The 20,237-nt window shown below is 47.9% G+C and overlaps 1 protein-coding gene and 1 pseudogene across 1 annotated transcript in view; one reads left to right on the top strand and one right to left on the bottom strand.

Annotated features, from left to right (window-relative positions):
• Cdyl2 (chromodomain Y like 2) overlaps window positions 1–6,032 on the bottom strand; it is a 164,450-nt gene extending 158,418 nt beyond the window's left edge. Inside the window, exon 1 of the mRNA XM_032887442.1 lies at window positions 5,913–6,032. Within this exon, the coding sequence (XP_032743333.1) occupies window positions 5,913–5,936 (24 nt within the window). The 5' untranslated portion in view covers window positions 5,937–6,032. The remainder of the gene's footprint in view (window positions 1–5,912) is intronic.
• A 7,287-nt stretch (window positions 6,033–13,319) lies between these two features.
• Window positions 13,320–13,420, top strand: LOC116886789 (annotated as a pseudogene).
• Window positions 13,421–20,237: the final 6,817 nt, after the last annotated feature.

A 20,237-nucleotide genomic window follows, 5' to 3' on the forward strand; every position in this document is an offset into this window, starting at 1 on the left:
CATACATTCATCAATATCCTCCTGGAAGCCTCATCTCCACTCATGCTCTCTCCACTGACTGAACTTCTGTTCTCTTACATTATCTCCCACTAGACCATAGACTTTTAGGAGACACTGCCATCATTTCCCTAGTACTAGGCACATATTTGTTGGTCTATAAATATGAAATAATTAAGTAAATAAATAAATGGTGGTGCTATAAATTCAGTCAAACTAGATCCCCTTTCACCCTCCAATAGAGATGTCAAAGCTGATTGCTTGTATCTGACAGTAAGACCTTCTATCAACATCTAAGTAGAATTGTTCTTTAAAAATGGTCAAGCTACAAGGACAGTTTTTATCACTCTTCAAGCATAGCTTGAAATAGGCTTATTCAGTAAGGAATAGCATAAAAACCTGCTTTAAATTAAGTTGATGGACCCCCCACTGGAGAATCAAATACCTAGTCCATATTCATTAGATCCCAATATTCCAACTCAACTGGTATCATTCTTGGATGACATTATTTGCAGAGATTTAAGGAGTCCTATCTTTGACAGAAAAGGTCCTCAGATACGACTGATTAATGGACAAATGACACCAATGTCACTAGGAAGTTGTATAGGTAGAGAGGCCATTTCTTCAACATGGTAATATTTTGAAGCAGTCAAGCTCTCTCACAAGGAAAGAGACTCAACAGTGGATGGAAAACACTAGCATAAAGCTGGAACTGTGCTCAGTCGCCATATTGAAAATGAGTGGTAGTGTGCTGACTGCATGGTGAAGCCAGAAAAAACATATGGAAGGGTCGGAAGATACTGCTTTCCACTCAGGTGAATGAAGAAAGCTATGGACCAGAGATAATTTGTCGAGAAACCATGTTTATCAGAAGGGAATGCATTGGGCAATCTACAGAGAAACAAGGAATTGCCACCTCTACCAATACACTATGAAAGACCAACAGACTCATTGGGGGACCAGTCAGCATACTCCTATTTGATTTATTTAGGGCTTAGTTGATGCCGTGGGCACTGGGTTGCATATATTTCCCATAATCTGCTTCAATACTGTTTCCATTCACAAGCTCTGCTATGTCTAATGTGTGACTTTGGAGAACACAGGGTCCACAGGTCCTGCCAAAGGGGAGAGACCCGTGTTCATTACTGTAGATTCCATTTGCAACTAAAGTCAATGTCTTTCAACAAAGGGAAAATGTTCTGTTGCTTTTTATTTGGAATGAAAACGTTTATTATATATACTGTGCAAATATACCTAAAACCGCACATACACAGTTCTGGACATAAGGAGGGACACACACACACACACACACACACACACACACACACACACACACAATTTACAGCCATTTTTTGGAGATAGAAATTTAGGAAGCATCAACAAACACAGCCTGGCACAGAGATGTTATGAAGACCAACTCAATAACCATCATCTCGGCTGCTCCACTCAGAAAGCATCCTCTTTGAACCTTTTTTTGCCAGCAAAGTACTTTGTCCTTCACGTCAACTGATCAAGGGCAAGAGGTATTAGACACCAGTCAACAGTAAGGAAACCCACATGTGGACATTCAAATGCTGTCAACCCTTCCCAGGGAAGACCGTTGGCTTCTCCAGACACACTTTTAGAGAAAAAAAAAACTGAGCCATCATAGAACATGATAGATGAGTAACCTTCTGTCATGATGTGTGCCAGGTAGATCCTGTCAACCTCCACATAAACTAGAAACACCTGGGAAAGTGGAACCTCAGTAGAGGGACTGCCTACATCAGACTGGTTTGTGGGCAAGCCTGCCAGGCATTTTCTTGATTGATAATTAGTGTGGGAGAGCTAAGCCCAGTGTGGGTGGTTCCATTCCCCTGGGAAGATATCTGGTTGTATAAGAAAGCAGGTCAACACTCCTAGCCCACGTAAAATATGGTTTATTGGTTAAAAGCTATAATAAGCCATTTTATGTGTACTCAAATATAATATTTAATTAAGGAAATACTACAACGCAGACTAAGGTGTCTTTTATTATTTCTTTTGCGGTCAGTAACTGCACTAAAGAAGGAAGAAGGGTTGATACTGATCAAGCTGTAGGAAGCATTCCACCATGTCTCTGCTTCAGTTCCTGCCTTGAGGTTCCTGCTTTGAGATCCTACACTGGCTTCTCTCGGTGATGGATTGTGTAATGTGGAACTGTGTCTTTGTTCGTGAAAGTAGATTTGGCCAGTAGATTAATCTCAGCAACAGATACAAAATTAGGGCATGATATTACTACCACCAGGAGACCACGAGCTAGGGACAAAAACTGTGTAACTCCCAGCTCTGTCTCCTGGACTGGGTCTTCGGTTCAGCGGTAAGAGCCATGAGTTAGTGAACATGTGAGGAGTTATAGAGCAGGGAAAAGATAATTGTTTTCCTTGTGCTGTGTCACAGATGATGTGTTCTTGACACCCAACCATCTTGGCAAATGGCTGACTGAACTCCAGGGGTGGCAAACTCTAAGACCTTCTGGATTCAGATTTATTGTGTAAACATGTATAAGGATCATTGTGGAAAGAGACAAGCTAAAGATCTTCTTCTCCACATTGCTTTCATACATAGCAAGGAAGCAAGGAACACACACACACACACACACACACACGTCTGCACATGCCCTTGTGGCCTAGAACTGTATAACAGACCTGATGGCCCATATGTTTTCTAGCACATCTGGGCGTGAAGGGAATTACATTTTATATCCAGCCATATCCGGCTTTAAGAAAATAGTTCTTAACCTGCAGTTTTCAACTTTGGGGGTCAAATGACCCTTTCACAAGGACTGCATATCAGATATCCTGCATATCAGATAAATATCTGATTCATAACAGTGGCAAAATTACAGTTATGAAGTAGCCACAAAAACAATTTTATGGTTGGTGCCACCATGTGAAAATGTATTAAAGGGTTGTGGTGTTGGGAAGGTTGGGAACCACTGGTGTAAACCATAGATCAATATTCAAAATCACCCTCGTATACATGACAACTAGAACGCATCAGAGAGGGAGAGGGCTCTGCTGTCAGGGAAATAGAACCGGGTGGCCATCAAATCCAAATTTCAGAACTTCCTCTGGACCCGGGTCTCCTCACCAAGGCTGAGGAGCATTGTCATGTAAAAAAGCTCATTTTCTGGTGTCTTTAAAGTTGGGCGCCCAGCTTCTTAACAGAGCCCTTTGGGGGATGATTGCTTTTTATAGCAGGTGTCTAAAATCACCAAAGGGGCGGTGAATCTCTGCCACCCAAACACCATCCTCATCATAAAACGTCGAAGGCAATGTCACCAGGCACCCAGGTGGGATACACGTTACAGAGATTATCACTCCATGCCCACTAGGATACGGCTTATTGGCTAAAGGTTATGATGAGCTGTTCTATGCACACCCAGATATAATATTGAATTAAGGGAATACCATCCTCTAGAAAGAGATATCTTTTTTATTTCTTTTACAGTTAGTAACTGCGCTGACTATGCCCAGATCTATTTTTTTTTAATCAATAGGCTGTTTTTAATGCACATGGCAATTTTACAGTTAGAAATGACATGGATGGAGACACCCCTGGCACTTCTTGTTTTTTGAGCTAAACTTGAACAACCAATTAAGTCCACCGGTGTATGTTACGTAACGGAGGCGCGGGCTGTGAAAATGTTGACACTGGTTATGTTCTCATAATACAATTTAGCCCTTCTGGTAATGGCTGTGCAAATAATCAGCCACGGGAAGACCATTTTATATCTCACACAATTACCTACCACCACGGAAGTAATTGTTATTATCGCCCTGCCTATTGAACTTCAATAAGCACTCTTGAGTTGCTGAGGTAGTTCAAGGCCATTGCGTGGAGACTCCCATCTTCACAGACTCATCTGGTGACTATAATTACCAAGGTTAAGAACGGCGGTTTCAGATGAACATTAAACAAGAAATTATCCCCAGGAGGTCCAGAAGTTTCAGACTTTAAATGGGGGGGGTGGGGGGGAAGCACTGACATCTCCTACGAGGTCCACATCATGTCTTCAACAAGGCCACCACTTGTCACCCGGGCCGTGTCAGCGGCTCTGAGACAACTCGCCATCGGTGAGAAAACTGACCTCAAGAGGATTGGTTTTGTTGTTAAACGGCATCCACTTTTCTGTCAGTGTCCTGCTAGGACTGGATGTGTACTTCCGGGGAACTCAGTCAAAGGTTTTCGCTTCACTATGTTTTAACTTTTGGTTTCGGAGACCGCTCTGCCATCTTGGAAAAAGATGGATGAGTCTGGGTGGCCCGGTTACTACATCCTGTTGGTTTCTCACGAGTTTTCTCTCCCTCCTTGGCTTCTCCATCAGCACAAGGAGAAGGAAGGGCATAGAGTAAAGGAGGGGATAACTTATATCATTTAAAAAAAATGGGTCCCACCTGAGCCTGCTGGCTTAAAACCCATCACTGGGGCCCGCCAAGCCCAGATTCATCCAGAAGGTTCTGGATACACAGGGAGTTGAGATGCCTACCAGCCTGTCCAGGAAGGCCCAGGGAACTAGCTTACAGTGGATGAATTACTACTGCGGTCTCTTACCCAAAAAGTTAACTCAACTGTTCCTGGACTGCATGGAAATTTAGACAACGACCTTAAGGATGACAGCCAGCTGTAGTGACTGCTTCATCCTGGAGGCTAGGGATGGACAGCCCATGCTGGCCCCTGACACTGGTTTCTTTCAGTATCTGCAGGACTCCTGGTAGAAGGTGGCCAGTCCCTTTGGTTTCTTTGTTCAGACCCTTCTCTTGAGAAGAACACCTCTTGGATGGCACCCTCCCCCTGGGATCAGTGGTGGCTTTTTATTTTTCCAGTAGTCCAAATCCCACACAAGAACTGTTGTGGTCCCAAGGCCAGCTAAGCCCTCTCTCCCCAGAGACCACGGGTATTTCTCTGTTGTTCAAAAGATGGCAGATGGACGCCCTCTTTCAACATTTTGAGCCTGTTTCAAAATATCGAGTGCCCACTACTACCTGTGTGACCTTAGAGAGTCATGTATGACCTCCCCTTAGTGTGCCAGAGGAGTTCTGGGAACTGGATTCACACCCATGTCCTCTGCTAAGTCTGACCACCCACATACAAGTTTCAGGCAAGCTTCCCTTCCACCTAGGGGGCCCCTCTGCAGCCCCTCTTTCACCCTAAGAAGCATGACACCTCCCAAGCCCCTGCCAAGAGAGCTTCAGAGCCCAGAGAAGGGGGACTCTAGGCAGCAGGTGGGGGGAGGGGGCGGGCACTCAGTGGCCCCTGTGGAACTGCAAGAGTGGTGTCCCCAGAGCACCCCCTCCCCCGTGCCCCAGCACTCTTGTCCTTTCCATTCCCCTCCCCGGGAGCCAGGCTCCGCTTTGATCACCCACCTTCTCCTCACCCAACCCACACCCGCGCACTCCCGGGGGCTCGACACCCCTAAATTGGGCCGTCCGCAGCGCGGGCCCCCCGCATTCCCTCGCACGTCCGGCGACTTTTTTTTTTTTTTCTTTTTCCTTAATTTTTTTTTTTTACCTGTACTTTTTTTGCACACTCGGGGCGGCTCGTCGGGGCTGAGCAAGCACCTCCCCGGGACCGCTACCTTCCCTCCCTCCGCCCCGGCTCCGCCCGGCTTCCTCCTTCCCCTCTCCAAGGCCGCAAAGTAGATGGAGTAAGAGAGTGTGTGCGCGAGAGAAAGAGAAAGAGGGAGCGGGCGCCGCGGGAGGCGGCGGCGGGAGGCGCGCCCGGCCCCCGCCACCCTCCGGTCCCCGCCGCCACCCTCGGGTCCGCCACCACCCTCGAGTCCCCCAGCCGCCCTTCAATCCCCGGCGCCGCCACCCGCGGGCTCAGGACTACGCTCGCACCAGCTCGGCCAGGCCCGGTTCCCTGGCGCCGCCCGCGCCCCGGCTTCTCCGTACCTCGTAAAGGTCCCCAGAAGCCATGCCAGGCTGCGGAACTTGGCTCGCCGGGTGTGCGCGTCTTGCTCGCTCGCGCGCTCCCGTGCGTGTGCGCGCGGGGGGCCCGGGTTGCGCGCGCGCGTGAGCGCGTGTGTGCGTGCGTGTGTATAAGTGTGTGTGGGGTGTGTGTGTTTGCGTGCGCGCGCGCGTGTCTGTGTGTGACTGTGTGTGAGTGTGTGTGCGCGCGAGTGTGTGCGGCGTGTTGAGTAAACTGTGTTTTTGCAGAATGACAGGCTTGGGGGCCGCCTGTGCGCAGAATCGGAGCGGGCGGCGGCGGGGCTGGCGTAACCGGCGGCGGCCGCCGCAATCGCGGCGACACGCGAGCACGGGCAGGGGCGACCGACGGCTGCACAGGGCGCCCTGAGCCTCGGACGCGGCCCCCCGAGCGCCCGGGCCCCCGTGTCCCGAGGCCCGTGACTGTAGCGCTCGGCTCGCCCCGGCGCCGCCTGCAGGAAGCCGCCCGGCGCCCGCCGCCCGCCCGGACGCTGCTGCCACTGGGCGAGTCCCCGCCTCCCGGGAGCCCGGCCCGGCCCCCGGGGCGGAGGGGGCGGCGGCCACCGAAGGCCGAGCCCGGGTACCGTTCCCGAGCCTGGCCGCGCGCGCAGCCGCAAGGCCCCCAGAGTACCCGGCCAGGTGCCCACCCGGAATGACCTGCCTGGGCTGCGAAGGGGCGGCCAGGGCGCAGGTATCAACCTGCAGGGCTGAGGCAAGGGAGCCCCTCTTCAGTCCTGCTTCTTACTACAGGGGTACCCCACTCTTCTCCTCACGGAGAGGGGACTGGACACAATCTTAGGAGAACTGGTCCCTCGAGGCTAAGGGGCCTTTGCTTCCAGGATGGGTTTTCAAGGAGAGGAGAGAGGAAGTGGCCGGTCCACAGGTTCCATGGAGAGCCAGGACAGTGGCAGTCACCACTAAACCCCGCGAAGTGTTTAGGGCCAGGCATGGCCTTCCCTCCGCAGCCCTCTTGCTCTGTCATCCGGTCAATCAGTTAATTAACAAACATTTCCCAAAGTCCACCCAACTCTTAAGTGTCTGCAGCCACCAGTGAGACCCTGCCCATACCGGACTTTGAATCCCAGAGAGAACAGGAGAGGTGCATTAGGGACAAGAGGAAGGATTCCTTCATTGTCTCAACAGGAGTTCCCACTACTGCTAGGCTATAGAGGTACAGTTACCTCTTTCCAAAAAAGTTATCTCTTTCTTAAAAACCATCCTGTATGTATGGTCGGTCATCTCCGTCCTAAAGGCTTCTCCTTTTAAAATAGGAGAGTCTCTGAGAACCTGGAGAGTGTGTTCTGAAATTGGAAGGGGACACAAGGGACTCATGCTCCAAATGTCTGTCCACCTTGTCTTTTTTTTTTTCCAAACCAAATATATAATGAATATAAACCACGTCCTCCTTTGAGCATTTGCTGTTTGCAGCACGGTGGGCAGATTACCTGTTGCCCTTTCTAAATGGGTAGCCAGTCGTCTACAAGCACCGTGAAGGATCCAGGTACCTGTGGTGTTATGGCCTGTCCTTCCTGGGAACTCAGTAAAGCTAAATTATATCTTAATCCGACCCCTGGCCTCTCCTCCTGCAGAGGGGAATGATAAGGACTTATCTGACTGACACAAACTTTTAACCACAGTCGCAGGTGGAGAGTGATCCAGAACCAAGAAAGCGATGCTTGCCGGGCTACGTCAAAACAGAAAACTCCGTTCCCAGTTTCGAGCGAGAATCCAGCATTAAGACAGTGAGGAGAAAATGGTGGCAGTAGGGAAAGGAACAGAAACATCAATTCGGTTTAGAAACGGTGGGAATTGGCACAGCCTTTGGGTTCATTCCCTCTTCGTAATTGGTATTTTCCCCATGACCACTGTTCTAAATAATATAACCAGGTACCTCTCAGTCTGTAGGTAGCAAAACAAACCTGCACAAGCCTCAGTTCATTGGTGAATAGAGTTACGCCCTCATCATCTGAGAACGTGACTTGAAAAGGGAGGTCAAGAAAGAAGCTGGGTTTGATGTAATATGCTAAGTCATATTTAAAAACATGATCAGTGCTTGGGGCTGGGAGGAGGGACATCTCCTAAACTTGGTTCTGATCAAATTCTCCCTGGGGATGAGAATGAGATTTGATAATCCCTAGTTTAGACTGGTTTGCCAGATTTAAGGACGTGGGTAGTCGCTGAGAGGCAGCATGCTCGGGATATTTTATTGAGATCAGGACAAGAATCTTGGTAAGTCACAGAGAAGGAACCGGGCTTCCATTTGGGGATGGAGGTAAGGTAGACAGCAGGCGGTTCTGTAAAAGGAGAAATACGAGATTCCAAAGCGACCTTGGACGGTGAAAGCTGGTTAGCTCACGGAGGGTCTCGAACACTAAGTCAAGAAGTTTGCTACCTAGCAGGACAGGGAGTTCACGTCACTCAAGGCATGTGGAAACAAGAGGAAAACCTACAAGAAACACGAGAGCTCTAACCAGTTGACTGAGCTGAGAGGCAGGGAGACCAGTTGCAGTGGTCCTCGACGACTGGAGAGACAAAATGAAGGTGTAAAACAGGACCTGCCAGATGCACCCAGGGAAGAAGTGTCTAACTTTGTTTAACGCTGCTCCACCTACTTCCACCAAGCATTTGATCCAGATCAACAGGACCTGGTGACTAACAGGATGTGTGCGAACCAAGGACTGGGGGAGGGGTGAGCAGCTAAGGAAAGAAAGGATACATACACAGATGACTAAGGTTTGGAACTGTGGTTCAACCACCCACCCATCGCTACGCTATTTTACGTCGAGTTTATTTCCCCCAGACCACGCTGGCTCCCAGGAAAGACAGATGCTTCCTGAGGGGGAAAAGGGTCTTTGGACAGTGCTGTTCCAGAGCCTTCAGATGGCACTCGGAAAGTGGGAGAGTGCCACCATCTCCCACAGACTAGGGTAGACACTTCATACTAACCGTACATTGCTCAAGGACACGTGAAAGAAAACTCAGTGACACCCCCTAACAGGAAGAGCCTCTTGACTTGACTCGAGAAGATTCAGAATGGATGGAGTTTCTTCTGAGACTGTCTGGCATCGAGATTGCATGGGATAGGAGTGGCCTCTACCACTCTCTGATGCCTTCTTGCGGGCTGCTGTTTCCTTGTAGAAAATAAGCACTCTGCTGGCCGCCTGGCAGCTCACCTCACCTCACAGGGTATTTATAAACACCAAGGAACGTCTCTGATTGGCTCCTAACCCGGTTCGCAGTGTGTTTGGCCCAGTCACTGTAGTCAGTCACTCATAGAACACTACGATTGGCCGGACGTAAGTCACGAGACCATCTGAGAGGCAGGTGGGTGAGATGATCGGTGGTTTAATCATAAATAACATGGTGGAACGTGGGGCCCGAGTGCATAGATACAGAAAGAAGATGGACGGAGAGGCTTGATGCTCCCTGTGTACTGGGACACATCTGGGACAGAAGGGGACGTTGGAAGTGAAGGAGCTAGCTGCCCAGCATGACATTGCAAGAAAATAAAATCAGCCGGCTTACCAGTCAAGGAGAGATTAGACCCACTACACTGACAGAACAAATATTGCCCTTCCAGTGGAGGACATCGCGTTGCCCGCTGGTCCTGTAATGTGGTTGGGCATGGGGACTTAGAGAAAGCACGCTGGCTTTCTGACTCTTAGATCATCACTGTTTACTGGGTTTCTGATGTAAGGCTCATCATTTCTGTATCCTTCCATATCTGGAGGTACCCTATATGGGAATTATCCCAGCATACTAAATTTTCCCCAACACAAGACGCTGAAAGGTTACTTTTTCCTTGTTGAAAATAAGCTGTTTGTCACCTGACAGTTCTCCATCACCTCACAGGGCATTTGTTTGGTGGTTCTGGCTGGGGGGTGGATGCGCGTCCCTGGAGAGATTCCAGTCAAAAAGTTTGGTAGCTCTGCCATTCCGGAGGCTTAAATGGGGCCAGAAGACCTCCCACAAGATGGCCTCCCACAGGGATGAGGCAGGAAGCTGAAACTTTCAGACAGGGATCACACCTTGTGGCTGTTCAACACCCTCACATCATCCTCATATTTATGCCTGTAATAAGTAAGTGTGTAACTGTCAACTTGACAGAATCTAGAATTACCTGGAAGATGGGCCTCTGGGTATGCCTATGGGGAATAATCTTGACTGTGTTCATTGATATGGAGAGACCCATTTTGACCGTGGACAGGTCCCTTCCCTGGGCAAGGCATGCTGGGGTGTAGAAAACGTCCAAAGCAAGCTAAGTAATAGCACGCATGCATTGATTTGCCTCTTCTGATTAGGAATGTAACGTAAGCATCAGATTCAAGCTACTGTTGTTTTGACCTTGCCTCCATGGTATTATTTGAGCTTGGAGCTAAAATAAACATTTCCTCCCCTTAACTTGATGTTGTTGGACTATTTTATCCCAGCAACGGGAAACAAACAAACAAACCAATCCAGCACGACGTTCAGAGCATGGGACAGTTGCCCACATGATGCCCCTGCCACTGCTAGGAGGAGGAGTAACTGATGTTGCTACTGACATGACTGGCATGGCCAGACTAAGCGACCAGACATATCTCTGATGGTACGTCCAGTTTTTACCTCAAAGATGAGGAGACTAAGAGCCGGGTTGGTCAATGCTGGAGTCCAAGGAGGAAGACCCAAAGCTTTGAAGATCTCGTCTTAGTCAACGAACACGACCATGTCCATTGGAACTTGGTCCCCAAGTCAAGTCAGATTCAAGAGAAATAAAATAGGCTCTACCTTTTAAAAGAGAACTATTCAAAAAAAAAAGTCCAGATTTTGAAATCATCACACCCATTTGTAAATTGACAGATAGTCCATTGATATGTTTTCAGAATTAAATGTGCTGCTTTTCACAAAGTGCCCGTCAGTGATAAGGGCTGGAATGGTGCCCATTATATTACTGTGACAACTACTGTTAACTAATGTCAAGCTTGAAATATGTCCCAGTAATGTCCATAAAGGTTCAGATTTCCTAAAAAGGGGGCAGGAAGTCAGATTTCGGAATAAATATTATTTTCAAGATACGAAGAAACACCGCTAATTAAACTTGATTTTCGGTATTAACTTTTAAAAGGTTTTACCTCCACATTGATAAGGACAGATGAAGCGAATTCAGACCCATCCCGTAGCTACAATGTGCTAGGCATCATTAATGCTAAGCAAAGACACCCTTCCCTCGAGTTCCTTAGCACAGAATGGAAACAACAGACAGCAACCAACCAGTTATAAAGCAAGAAACCAAAATGTGGCTAATGTGCTCTTATTTCAAGTGAGGATGAGAATTAGAAGACCAGGGAAGCTGGGTAAAGAGAAAGTAGCCAAGATGGCTGTGCAGGGACAAAGTGTCACCAGTTTTCTTTTTCTTTTTTTCTTTTTGTTTTTTTTTTTTTTTTTGGTTCTTTTTTTCGGAGCTGGGGCTCGAACCCAGGGCCTTGCGCTTCCTAGGCAAGCGCTCTACCACTGAGCTAAATCCCCAACCCCGTCACCAGTTTTCTTAACGTGCACGGATAAGACCCATCTAAGATGGCGGCATATGAGCAGAATGCCAAACCACGTGAGAAACAGATCAAAGGAAAGGACCAGGTATGCCATGAGGAAGGCTACAATGGAGGGAGATGAGCAAACAAGGTGATGTGACCCAGTCCCTTGTCTCTGAAGAAAAAAGTAATGCTGGGCACATGTGAGGTGCTAGAGATAGGGACGATGGAGACGTTGTCAACAATGAAGGAATATGGCTGACATCTGGGGTGTGAAGAAGTAAGAGAAGTTCTAATACTTTGACATGAGCATCTGGGTTCACAGAGGTGGTGTTTCCTGAGATGGGGAACACTGGGGCATCATTTGTAGATGGCAGCAGGACCAGGTGGGAAGAAACCAACACCTCTGGTCAGGTTGTGTGGAGATGAGCAGCAGATGAGAGCTTCCTCCTAGTAGAGAGGAGGAGGAAGCATTTGATGTGTGGGGAAACTTCTGTGGGAGTAGTACGGATGCAAGAAAAGCAGACATCTCAGACACTGAGAGATTGAGCAGGGACCTGGAGGGGAAGGGGGGCTTGAACATTAGAAGCTCTTGAACATTAGAAGTCAGAGAGAGGGGAGGTAGTGAAGGAACCTAAGAAGGAATGACAGAGGGAGGAACTCAGGTGTGTGTGTGTGTGTGTGTGTGTGTGTGAGGAAAGAGAGAGAGAGAGAGAGAGAGAGAGAGAGAGAGAGAGAGAGAGAGAGAGAAGGATGATGGCTACAAGTTACTGGGAGTTTGTGTAAGAAGTCAGTGGGACCTGACAACACAGCACAGGTGAGTTGGAAGCTAGAACAGGATGGGTTGAGAAAGAGGACTTTGGCAATGAGGACACGCAGGTGGCAAGCATAGGTGACTCACTCAAGTCCTTTAGTGAGGACAAGCGGGGAGGTGGATAAGGAGGTGGTGGGTGTACTGACTATGAGGAAGGTTTGGGAGGCAGAAGTAATCACACACTTTTTGTACCGTAGTGCAAATGATGCCACAGGTGTGAGTAAATGCACACACAACCAAAGGAATGAGGGCCTTTACTTGTTCGACCCAGGTCAGGCTAAGGGGGGATGCAGGCAGACTAAGTTACCCACCGTCCTTCTGCACGGTGTTGAACTGTGGCCTGCAAGAATCTGCCTGGAACCTCAGAACACAACCTCACTGGCAGATAAAATTGGTTAAGTTGGTATCATGGTTTGAATAAGAACGGCTCCCATAGGCTCAGATATTTGAAAGCTTAGTTGCCAGGGAGCAAAACTCTTTGAAAGAATTACAAGGATGAAGAAATTGGTAGAATCTTATTAGAGAAAATATCTATATCACGAGGGTAGGGGTGGGCTTTGAGGTTTCAAAGGCCCATACCAGGCCTATGTTCTCTGTCTGTCTCTGTCTCTGCCTCTCCCTCCCCTCCCCTCCTATGGATCAGCATGTAGCTCTCGGCTACTGCTCTGGCACCTGCCTGCATGCTGCCGTGCTCCCTGTCATGATGATAATGAGCTAAACCTCTGGAGCTGTAAGCAAGTTCCCAGTAAAATGCTTTTTTTTATAAGAGTTGCCATGATCATGGTGTCTCTTCACAGCCACAGAACAGCAACTAAGACAGAAGTTGGTACCAGGAGTGGGGTACTGCTGTTGCAAGCCTGACTATACTGCATATTGGTAGGAATGAAAACTTCAGGACTTTGGATTAAGAAAGCAGCTGAAAGCTTTAAATGGGGCTTAATGACCCATACCATTAGGAAGAAAGATAACAGAGGTGGTACTGACAGCAATCTAGATTATGATGGCCTGGCTCATGAAGTTTCAGAAGGAAAGAATATTAAGAAGTGGCCTAGAGTGCTGGCTTCGGCAGCACATATACTAAAATTGGAACGATACAGAGAAGATTAGCATGGCCCCTGCACAAGAAGTGGCCTAGAGATATAGCTTGTGGTGTTTTGACAAAGAATGTGGCTGCTTTTTTTGGCCTTGTCCTAAAAACCTATTTGCGGCTAAACTGAAGAGCTTTACATTAATAGCACCGGCAGAGGAAATTTCAAGACAGCCTACCTAGTATTGACTCTGTCGTGTGGTTATTAGTATTCACTCTTGCTCAGATCTATAAGGAAAAGAAGGAAGACGAGCAAGGAATAATACAAAATGTACAGTTTGGGGAGCAAAAGAGCAGCAGGAAGTGCAATGGGGTCAAATCCAGAGCCCGAGGAGATAGAGCATTTAAAGAAAGGCCTAGCTTTCAGTGCGGCAGCCATTTTTCCAATAACCCACCAAAATGATGAACACAAAGGGAAAGAGGAGAGGCACTCGGTATATGTTCTCTAGGCCTTTTAGGAAACATGGAGTTGTTCCTTCAGCCACAGACATGCGAATCTACAAGAAGGGTGATGTTTTAGACGTCAAAGGAATGGGCACTGTTCAGAAAGGTGTTACCTGAAAGTAACACTGTTCATAAGTGTTACCATGGCAAAACTGGGAGAGTCTGCAATGTCACCCAGCATGCCGTGGGCAGCACTGTAAAAAAGCAAGTTAAGGGCAAGATTCTGGCCAAGAGGACAAATGTAAGGATTGAGTCCATCAAGCACTCGAAGAGCAGAGACGGCTCCCTGAAGCGGGTGAAGGAGAACAATGATCAGAAGAAAAAGGAAACCAAAGAGAAGGGCACCTGGGTTCAGCTGAAGTGCCAGCCTTGCCACCCAGAGAAGCACATTTTGTGAGGACTAATGGGAAGGAGCCTGAGCTGCTGGAGCCCATTCCATACGAATTCATGGCCTAATGGACACAAAGGAAATAAAAGGACCCAGACTGCAAAGTGTTTTCCTTGAAGGAAGGAAGGAACAAAAGAAGGAAGGAAGGAAGAAGGAAGGAGGGAAGGAAAAGCCTGATGCTAAATGGAACAAAGGGAATGGTGACCTCAAAGCAAGATTCCACCCAATCTAAGCTCCCAAGTTGTGAAAAGGAAATAAAGAAAGCTTAACCATCGAAGAAAACCAACACCACCACAAAACTAAGGCGAATGCAATGAACAAGGAGAGTGTGTTCCAGTCTTAGCAGGCAGCAGCACCCGTCAGCTTCGACCACATGGTTCTGGCTTTAGAAACAAGAACACAAGAAAGGGGATGTGGAATCTTCCTCTGCAGCTGAGGAAAGTCACTGAGGTCAAGCATACACGTCAGGGGTTGTCCCTGCAGGGAGACTTTAAGAGGCCATCGTGTGAAGTTATGAAAATGAAGCATGGATTGTGTAAGAGACCTGGAGATGTTGAGGATGCCAGAATTGTGGGGTATCTGCTGAGGAAAGCTGCTAACAGGGAGTGGACCCAGCCTAAGAGAGAGAAGCGTGCTGCAGTCAACCAAGGCTGGAAGGAGTTGGAGGTCTGAAGGGCATCAGTCACGGAGATGCAGAACCTGGATTTCGCCCTGACGGTTTCAATCTCGCTTTCCTTTTTTTTTTTTTTCGGAGCTGGGGATCGAACCCAGGGCCTTGGGCTTGCTAGGCAAGAGCTCTACCACTGAGCTAAATCCCCAACCCCTAATAATTTTTTTTTTAGATTTATTTTTTTATTTATACAAGTACACTGTAGCTGTCTTCAGACACACCAGAACAGGGCATCGGATCCCATTACCGATGGTTGTGAGCCACCATGTGGTGGCTGGGAATTGAACTCAGGACCTCTGGAAGAGCAGTCAGTGCTCTTAACCGCTGAGCCATCTCTCCAGCCCTCAATCTCGCTTTGATCCAGTGTTTCCTCACTATGTTCCCCTTCTTTCCTTTTGAAATGGTGACACATATTCTTGCAGATTGAATATTGGAAGTATGTGACCTGATTCTTTTATTTTTTTTCATTTTGATTTCACAGAGGCTTACAGTTAAGAGAATCCCACGAGTCTCAGAAGAGACTTTGAACTTTGGACTTCTAAGCGGTGTTGAGACTCATCAACTATGGGGGCATTTGAAGTCGGACCGAATGCATTTATACATTATGATATGGATACAAGGCCATTGGAGCCAAGGAGTGGAGTGTGGTGGTTTGAATAGAATGGCTCCAATAGGCACATCTGTTTGAATGTTTGGTCACCAGGGACTAAAACTCTTTGAAAGGATTAAGAAGTGTGCCTTATGGGAGGAAACGTGTGACTGGTGGTGGGTTTTAAGGTTTCAAAAACCAATGCCAAGCCTAGAACATATTCCTCTCCTCTCCCTCTCCCTCCCCTCCCCTCCCCCTCCCCTCCCCCCTCTGCCTACCTCCAGCACCTGCCTTCATGCTCTCCACCATGATGATAATGAACTAAACCTCTGAGTTGTTAGCAAGCTCCCAATTAAATGCTCTTTTTTCATAAGAGTTGCCTTGGACATGGTGTCTTTTCACAGCCACAGAACAGTGACTAAGACATATGGGTCATAAGGATTAGAACAGTACCTAACACATTAACGTGCCTTTTAAAAATATTATTACGTTTAGTTGTTGGGGGGTGGGATATACCTAGGCTACAGCGTATGTGTGGAATTCAGAAGACAACTTCTAGAAGTTGGGATTTTTTCCCACTACCATGTGGATCCTGGGTATTGAACTCAGGTTGTCGGCTTTGGCAGCCTTTATCCACTGAGCCATTAGCTTTCTAATAAGAGGACAGGGAGGTAGCTATACACACAGGAGACATGTAGCAATAGAGGCAGAGATGGAAGTGATACATCTCCAAGCAAGGAATGCCAGTAGCCACCAGAGACTTGGTAGAGGTAAAGAGTTCTTCCCCAAAGCTTTGGGATGGAGTATGACCCTGCCACCACCTTGATTTCAGCCTTCTAATCTCCGGGTCTCCAAGAATAAATTTTTATCAGCTTCCGCCATCACATTTATTGCCACGTGTTATGGCCGCCACAGGTAACTAACACGCTATCACCTGGGAGGACGAGAAAGGTCTACTGAGGAGTCCGTTGGCAGGTTAGAGCTGTGTTTGTTTATTTCTACATTCTCCATGAAATTATCTGGGAAGCCAGAAAGAAGAAGAAGTGTCAGAAAGGAGATGCAATTTGCCTGGAACCATACTGACTTAGTCTGCGGTCCTCCCGGCTAAAACTTTCAATAGCGATGCTGTTCACGCCTAAAGGTATCCAGATTTAGACAACGTTTATCTGAATGGCTTTCCTTGTGATAGCTATCCAAGGGCAAATTAAGGACACTGAAAGTCAACTCTAAGGAGAGAGGGGTTGTCTTGGAGAGCATAAGGGCCTGGCTGAGAAGAGCCAAGGGCTCACGAGATATGTGTGGCGGTAAGTCTAACATCTGAGCCCTTGAAGCAGTGACTGCGCTTGTAACTTCCGGTCTGATTCCGTGGCTCAGGGGCAGACTGGACAAGGTAGCAGCGTCCGGTTTAACCAGGGCTGGTATTTGGAGTAGGGGTTTAATCAAGGAGAGGTTCATGGGTGAGTTGAGCATAGGGATGAAATGATGATAAATGGAAGACGTTAAGTTGGAGGATAAGAAACGTGATGGGGGCGGGGCTTGCTAGAGGTAGCAGAAACAAGAGAAGATGGTTAGAGTGGGCTTCCCTTCCGGTCAATCACACCACCTCCCACTCACAAGCAGCTGCTGCACGCACTCCATGTGTGACCCTCCTCTGCTTCACTCACCCCTCCCGCCCCGCCCCCACTCTCAGCGTAAGGACCCACTGCTGCCTCACACAGGGTTAATATTTAGAGCCTCAAAGACGTTGAAGATGGAGGGTGGGACTTCTGCTGCCTCGAGGGGTCCGAGTAAGACTGGGAGGCAACTCTGGGTAAAGCGCTGGCCACACAATCTTAGGGGCCTGAGGCTGGCTCTCTGAATGCATGTGAATGCCAGGCATGGGAGCCAATTCAGAAAACTCCAGGGCCAAAACAGGCAGAGACGATTGATCTCGGTGCTCTGGACCAATAGATCTGAATGTAATGGTAAGCTCTAGTTTTGATGATAGGCCATCTTAGAAAAGTAAGGTAGAGAGTACTAGAAAAGGATCCACTAAGTCAACCTCTGGTGTCCAAGACGACACAACTATACAAGGATGAGCGTGTCTGCAATCGCACACATACACCACTCTACACATCACACATGCACATGCGTGTGTGCATGCGTCTTCGCAAACACACACACACACACACACACACACACACACACACACACACACACACACACACACACACGTGCATACAAGGCCCTCACTGTCCATTAGAGGAAATGTCACCCTGGCGAAGGCAGCAGGAGAGAAAGAAAACCCAATGTTTGGCTCCGTGCCTTGACGAAGAATTGGCCCTGCGGCCTTGAAATCTTCGGGTGGGAGGTGGGGTAGACACTGACAAAAAGAATATCAACTTCTTAGTTGTTTGTGTGTCCTTAAAAGGAACCTGGGTTCAAGCTTGTGAACTCAATGTCCCTGTGTCTACAAAGAACAAAATGTAATTTCTGTGGGTACGCACTGCAGCAGCCGCATCGCTGTGAAACTGATCTACGCCTGCGTGTGGCCACAATGCCACCTGTGTCCTGCATTCTCAAAAGTTACACTGACGATTGTGAACTCCAAAGAGCTGTTCCTCCCATGGGTTGTATAGATTGATATTTAATGTATTGGAATCTGAATTGAGGGGGAGAGAGAGAGAGATACAGGAACACACAAGCCATGAATTATCAGATCAATAACGTTATCCGGAGCCACGTGCTTCTAGAAAACCCCTCTGTTTGTTGTTGGAAGCTCAGGAGTGGAAAACCAGAGCACAGCAGAACTGTTAGGCATCTACAGGGTATCTTGGAAGCGTTCCGGGACCCCAAAGATGCCTGGGCCACTTTCCATGAACTGCCAATCAACAGAGTCTGGAAGAAGGCTGTCTTCGTGGAGGATGTGGTTGTGTCTTGAGAGGGTATCGAAATGCTTCTTTTCTTAGCAGGTTCAGGCTGCTTTGTTCCAAGTCTTAGGAGATGAGCATCCCTACTCTCCTGTGTGCTGTGTCCGACACCCAGGGAGCCTGTGCTCGGGAGGGACACAGGGAACAGTGTTCACTGTGAACGGTTGGCTGAACCCTGAGGGGACACCAACCCAGGAACACCCTAGGTTCTACAAAGGGCTTTTCCTTCATATCCTCTGTTTTCCTTTCTTGCTTTCGCTCTCCTCCTACTCCTCTTCCTTCTCCCCTCCTCCCCTCCTCGTCCTCCCCTCCTCCTCCTCCCCTAAATCCTCCCTCCTCCTCCCCTCCTCCCCTCCTCCTCCTTCCTCCTCTCTCCTCTCTCTCTCTCTCTCTCTCTCTCTCTCTCTCTCTCTCTCTCCAGGAAAAAACCCCAAGCCTGTGCAAAAAGTTAGTAGGATACCACAGCATCCTGATGTAATTGCTCTGCAGTACAAGAACCTGGGTGAACACCACTGATTTCATCCCCATGGGCCTATATCATCCCTCAACTCCTTTGAAGCAAGCCCCAGACATCACATCCTGTCATGAAAGTACGCCAGGATATTTTCTTAAATGCAGCAACCACTCCTCCTCCATGCCTAACTAACACTGATTTCTCTTCGTTATTTTAAAGAGGCATCACGTAGAACAGGCTAGCCCCAAAGTCACAAAGTATCGGAGGATGGCCTTGAACTCAGAATCCTCCAGCTTCTATTTCCCAGGTGCTGGGGGTGTTTTTTTTAATCACAGCAAGAGAAAAGGTACAAGAACATAGAGTAAAAAAGCAACTGGTGTGAACCTCTGTGGGACCCACCCTGTCTCTGAAGTCCCACTGGCCTCCAGGGCTAGCTAGAGAGACCTGGAGAGTGACCCAGTCATTGAGCAAGAAGGGAGTGCACTTTCTCTGCATCCAATCTCTCAGGCCCTAGCTTCAGATGAGCTCCAGCCTTGTCTCCATCATACTGTAGAAATTTTAAAGACAGGCTGTGTACACGGATAGGATGTGGAAATCAAGCTAAGTGTCCATATCTTCTACTTGGGACCTCTTCTTAAGAGAGTGACCATAGCCAATACACTTCCAGGGACGGGAAATGTTGTGGCATGGAGAACAGTGTTGTGGAAGTAGAGATCAACAGGCTGGGGTCTTTTAGAGGGAAGTCAGACATCCTGATGAGTAAAAAGCTTTCCCAACGATGCCTAGACACACATTCCTGGGGGGGGCCTTTCGTTTAAACCGGTTGAGTCCGTTATGTAGATACTTTGGAGAGAGTGCTGGCGTAAATGAGTCATGAACAGGCTATAAAACAATGGGTCGTTTTTCTAATTAACCACATATAAAATACTATTTGCTGTGTAAAGAGACTCACTGGCTCTGTCCCTGTGGGCTCATACAACAAAATACCATGGTCTAGGTCAATTATAGACAAGAAACAAAACGGTGACTGTGAGAACAGTTCTGGGAGATGAAGAAGGAGTGGGAGGTAACTGTTCATCTCCTGGTCCATGTCTTGCACCCCCAGGTGGTAAAAGGGCACTAATCCCACTCACAAGGGCCTCCCCGTCACGAGATGATGGCTTTCCTGAGGCACTACTGGCTATGTTCCGACGCATTTGTTCTAGGGGGAGCAAGTATTCAGAGCACAGCATCTATCAGGACAAACACAAGAGCAGAGAGCTGAGAGTGGGTAATATGGTCATAGTAATTATTTGTGCCTTTCTGTATTTCTTTGTTCTCTATACCGAGTGTGTATTCATTCTGAAATTGCAATCTTAACTTGGAAAAACTAAAAACTACCCAGCTTAGTAAAAAATTTAGGGAAGGTGCTACCAGGCAATATGGAAACA

This window comes from Rattus rattus, chromosome 17, assembly GCF_011064425.1.
Source record: "Rattus rattus isolate New Zealand chromosome 17, Rrattus_CSIRO_v1, whole genome shotgun sequence".
Classification (NCBI taxonomy): domain Eukaryota; kingdom Metazoa; phylum Chordata; class Mammalia; order Rodentia; family Muridae; genus Rattus; species Rattus rattus.